Here is a 5,537-nt window from a genome sequence, read left to right on the forward strand (position 1 = left end):
TGCATGGGTATCGCCGAGGCAGGAGGTCTCCTGGATGGCTGTAGCTCAGGCTTTCTAATGAGGTTTCACATCCACACTGCCATTAGCTGACAGGCAACTGATACTCCACTGAATTTCTCAGCCAAGGTCTGCAGAGGAGTCCTGCAATGGCAGAGCTACCTCGGGAATTGTCTGCCGTCAGAGTGGAACAAGAAGCTGTGACGATGGTGACTTTACCGTGTCCAGCTCCTGGGAGAGCCCTGCTAACACTGACACAAGCCCGCTCACCATTTCACAGAAAAGCCAGTAACACATCTACCTTTAGCAATCTTCTAAGACCCTGACAAGTAGCTACTTTGCAGGGGCGATCGAAGCAACAGGCACTGCCTGTTCAACCCACCAGTGCAGGAACTCGCCCTCGGCAGGGAGCTAACTAGGGGTAACGCGTCACCCAAGCCCAAACCTGCACACCAGGAATCACAAACATGACGACCAAGCAGTAAGTGGGACTCTGGCCGCTGACACATAGCGCTTGGGTGAGTCTTGGAGACTCTCTTTTATTTTCACAGTGATGTGTGTGTACGTAACAGCAGCGGGCTTTGAAACACATAGCACAGTCAGACGCAGGTATCCATCACTCAGGTCTAAGCAGCCGTCACCGCCAATCCCCCCAGCCAGCCGCTCACAGGGGACTCGCCGTCTGTCTGAGCAGCACGAGAACAGCTGCCGAGCTACAAAAGCCTCTTTGGTCCCATCAGCTTAAGGGGCTCCCACTTGCCTTTTCTGTCGACAGAGCGTGACCAAACTGAGCAGCAAGAGCAGGGAGGCGAAACAAGGTCCTCCAACAGGAGGGAGGGGAGGAAGCAGAAGGCCGAGAAGCAGGCAGGAGGTGTAGTGCATTCGTACCACCACCGTCACCACGGCCCCTTGAGAGGCCGGCAGGTTACAGCTGCGTTGGTGGGCAGCGGGGAAGGCAGCGCTGTGCTGCACATCACCGATCAGGCACGCATGGAGGGACAAGGATCTCCCAGATTCAGCTACAGTATAAAAACCTCCCGACAGCACCTGTAGGAGGATTACGAGTTTTGCAGTGCTTGTTCTATTCCAGTTAGTCTGAGAACATGCAGGCTCTCTTAATCGAGGTAAGGCGTTATGTCATGGCAGGGGATCATTTCTATAGATTAAGAGATATAAATAAAGCCCAAGTCTGACCAGGGCAAGTGTAGGCACAGAACTCCAGGCAGATGCAGTGTCTGACTGACATCTCTTAAAGCCAGTACTGCCCAGTAGCCTGGTGTCTGTATAGCTTAGAGAAAGAAGAGGTTTTACTTTAGGTCAAGGCACTCTAGGAGTCTCTGCCTGTGGCAGCAGAGCACCATGAACAGTCAATGTAAACCAAGCACCCCAACACAGCTATTTTTTGTCTGCAGTCTTTGGTAAGTGCTAACGCGAATGATACTCTGCACTAGCACAAAATGTGCTGCAAGAATAGGGCAGTAGGAGTGCCCCTTCCTGCGGGCCAGGCAGGCTGGAGACCCCATAAATGTAGCACAGAGCCTTGTGCCTCCTATGGAATAAATGGCTTTGAGATTTTACTTATTAGAGACGAACTAACTTTCAGAATGGGCTGACATACATTGCCTCAGTGCATCAGTTCAAAGCAGATTCACTCCATGCTTCAGCAGCTTTTGCTTGGCCTTGCTCGGCAAGCTGAATGCACTGTCGTGAGGGTTGGGAACACCCGAGTTGCGGAGCGGAGCACCCAGCTGCTGGAAGTAGGTCTCATGGATGGGATTCCGGCAGGCATACACGGCCGTGGAGGCGTTCCTAGCAGGGCAGGAGAGAAGGCAGTGGTCAGGATTTACAGCTTTGTGCAAGATCCCCTTCAACTCACCAGGCTGGGCATTGGGATGCTTGTGGCACTGGACCCCCAGCTATTGAGAGGGACTTTTAGGTCTCAGCAGAGCAAAGGAACACAGAGCTAAAATGGGCACCAAAACCCTGCAGTGTATTACCAGAAGGCCACAGGGAACCAGACCCTCCTTCTCAAGGGTCCTGGCATCCTGAAAGAGAAAGCATTGTATGTCATGGGACCTACTCAGCAGCATTAATACCCATACATGTAGTCATCCTCTGAGTATTTCCCTTGCTGGCAGACCAGCCCAGTACATCAAGAGCTGGTAATTAAAGACTCCTCGTGTCTAACACCCCTTCTTTCCTGGAGGAACCTATCTCACTGCTCCTGTCTATAAGCAAATCCTAGCACAGCACCCTTGCAGCAGGAACCATATGAGGTTGTTTAGTTACACATGTGATGAAGCTCAGGCAATAGTCAGATACTGTAACCACGAAAGCTCAAGTCATTGATTAAAAACCACCACTCAGTATTTACCTGCAAGAGGGCTGGCAGGGAGCAAAGCAAAGGACTCTGCATTCCTCCTTGACAGAGGAAAGCAGCAACTGTATGTTTGCTGACACCCTTCTGTGACAACTCTCCATACAAGAAAGCAGTTTTAGTCATCTTGTTACTCAGTCTGATTCACACATGGAGTTGCTTTTTTTGGGGCAACACCGAATACGCCAGCTTAGCTGGTATAGGATTTAAGGAGCCAGAGTCAAACTAATGCTAAAGAAGGAGTTCTCCAGCATTGAAGTGTATGATTCACATTCCCTTGGCAAGCTGAGTCAGAGAAGTGAAACAGTGTAATTCCCAGAAGCATCTTTATTTCATCATGTTTTGGACAAACAAGCACAGCCAGGCAAGCAGAATCCCTGCACACGCACAACATAACCATCCTCCCCGAGATCAGGGGGAGTGCTGTAGCACAAGATCGGCTTTAGCCACGGCTGTGTGGAAGGGCTCTGGCTGTGGTAAGACCATCTTGCCTGGCGCATTACAATTGAGTTTGCCACGCACGTTACAGTGTGTTTCCAACCCAACAAGCCGTGCAAGAAAACAAAATCTAGGTTGCCAATTCCGGGTGCCTTTGGCTCCCAGCCGAGACACAAATTTATTAGGAACAGCTATATTTAAAACTGCGTCTTAGAACTTTATTGTGCCAGGAACTCACAATATTCTAGCAGTATACCTTAATCCAAACCCCTGGCACAACTCAGCTGTGCCTTCAGTTCACTTGCCTTGCTGCCATCCTAGCCTCTCAACACCCAGCTCACACTGCAGGCAGAATATTAAGTAGCCCACATCTAAAGAGCAAACTTCAGGGAATATGGCGACATGACTGACCCTTGGCAAGAGACACCAGTGTGATTACAACATGTGCCAAACCTCAGCCAGCCTTAGAAAAGGGGTTCCCCCCTTCTGCCTATTCTGTGTGCCACACAGCACTCCTGTGCCTGGAAGAGGAGGGAGTTATAAGCACACCTTACCTAATTAACATTTCTGAAGCAGTCGGAAGCTGGTTGAAGTCGGAGTGGATCAGCGTAGCAGCTCTCAGGAAGTGCCGATCCAGAGGGCCAGGTGTATGGGGCAGGTTGGCTGCAGAACAGGAGTAAGGGGTGTGCGTTAAAAGCCCGCTCTGTAGAGGAGCATGCCCCCATTCACTAAGCAGGAAAAGGCTGCGGACCTCTCTCACAGACCCTGGACATCTACAGAACAGAGACTGGGTGACACCCTAAGCCCCAGTGTGACCTCCATGAAATTAGTCAGCGGCTTGCACCGTGCTCAGCCATGCACAAACAAAAAGCCCGGTGTAGCTTTCCACCCCACACATGAGAGCGGTGACAAGAAGGCCTGAGACCTGGGTTATGTAGAATCACTGGAAAAAAAAAGCACTTCTTCTGGAAGGAGGTGGGACACTGCCTGTGAGGCTGCCAGAAACGTTAGAATGAACTGGAGCAATATGTGCACGGGCCTTTCTGCATGTCGATGGTCTACCCATAGATCCAGGGCAGCACCCTCTGAACTGCTGGCTACTACCTGTTCCCAGTTCCTGCTTCTCATAGCCAGAAACAACTGACAAACACTCATGTTGTACAGTGGGACAAAAGGTGGGACACTGCCTGTGAGGCTGCCAGAAACGTTAGAATGAACTGGAGCAATATGTGCACGGGCCTTTCTGCATGTCGATGGTCTACCCATAGATCCAGGGCAGCACCCTCTGAACTGCTGGCTACTACCTGTTCCCAGTTCCTGCTTCTCATAGCCAGAAACAACTGACAAACACTCATGTTGTACAGTGGGACAAAAGGCATCACACCAGGGGTGAATGAAGTCGGAGAGGGAGGGCGGGTTTGAAGAGGATGTTGAGCCCTGTCCTTGGACCCAGTACTTAGCAGAACCCCCAGCAACATCTTTGAGTGAAGCCCCAACGGCAGCTGCTCCACCTCCCAGCGGCCTCTGGCTCTCAACCAAAGCGATCAACAAGCCTTCAGCAGATTATAAACTCACAAAAAACAAAGCTTCCTCAATAGGGCCTTACATCCAGGCTATTTGGTAAGAGTTATAGCACACAATGTTTCTGAGAAGTTGCCTGAAGCATGAGAAAAGGTTACCATAAACCCTGTTCTCCTCCTTATTCCCTCCTCCGAAGCAGCTGCTATTCCAGAAGACAAAGGCTTACCCATGAGTACGTTCTGAACGCAGTCGTAGTGAGTGAATCTGTAGGTTGTCTTGGCTGAGGACGAAGAGTCTTTGGGCAAAGTCTCCCTCAGATGAACCTCGAGGCCGTTTAGAGAAGCCAGACTGCTGTGGTACTGCAGACAGGGCAAAAAAAGGCAAGCGTTAGAGGAGAAGCCCTGCTTTGCCTAGACTTCCAAGGAGGTACTGGAGGGAGCTGGGGTGGCCGATGTCGATGAGAAAGGGACTGCACCCTCCACGCTCTGCGGCTGCTGCGCAGGCTCCCGCCCAGGAACAGCTGGGAAACTCGGGCACAGAGGAAAGCAGACAAGCCTCACAGCTTACAAGTCAGTGAGATGGGGACTCAGAAAAGGGCACTCCAACCTGAAAATAAGCCATTAAGCCACCTGGTGCTATTAATTACAGGAAAATGCAAGACTCCATTAATTTACCATCAAACATTACTCTCCAGGGCTCATTTTTGCATCCTGCCATGACTTTCAGCAGCAGCAAGGAATATTCCTTTGCTTACCAGCCCTTATTACACCAGACAGACAGTACAACACAGGATGCAGCTTTACACGCTTGGGCTGGATTTAATTGCCTGCAGTGTTTCCCGCAGTACACTCTCAACACAGGAGTAAATCTTTTAATGGGCACCTAGCCTCTGCTCTGAGCTTCTGGCCAGCTGCAGACTGCAGGCACTGGGCTATCACCAGAAGGAAAAAAAGAAAAGCCAAGGAAACAGCCTCACTTGCGGGGTAACAACACGCCTGGCAAGGAGCAATAGATTCACACGACGTACTAACATGAAAGCCAAGCCGCTTTCCTGACTGGACTTTGGGCAGCCCAGCGGTCCTGGCCGTGCTGAGGCTCCCAGGCGGCGGGCCGGGCTCCGGCAGGGCTGAGGGGCCCTCGGCAGTGCTGGGAAGATTAACTCCATAATCCTCCAGCCTGCCCGCGTGCTTTCGTCCGCCACCGA

General features: G+C 51.2%; 1 protein-coding gene across 1 annotated transcript in view; it reads right to left on the minus strand.

Annotated features, from left to right (window-relative positions):
* Positions 1 to 1,634: 1,634 nt before the first annotated feature.
* HPS4 (Hermansky-Pudlak syndrome 4) overlaps positions 1,635 to 5,537 on the minus strand; it is a gene marked incomplete at its 5' end in the record, with an annotated part of 13,622 nt that continues 9,719 nt past the window's right edge. The window contains 3 exons of the mRNA XM_009585661.1: positions 1,635 to 1,806; positions 3,367 to 3,475; positions 4,560 to 4,692. Coding sequence (XP_009583956.1) covers positions 1,635 to 1,806; positions 3,367 to 3,475; positions 4,560 to 4,692 — 414 coding nt within the window. The remainder of the gene's footprint in view (positions 1,807 to 3,366; positions 3,476 to 4,559; positions 4,693 to 5,537) is intronic.

The sequence above is a fragment of the Fulmarus glacialis genome, unplaced genomic scaffold (genome assembly GCF_000690835.1).
Source record: "Fulmarus glacialis isolate BGI_N327 unplaced genomic scaffold, ASM69083v1 scaffold34539, whole genome shotgun sequence".
NCBI lineage: Eukaryota > Metazoa > Chordata > Aves > Procellariiformes > Procellariidae > Fulmarus > Fulmarus glacialis.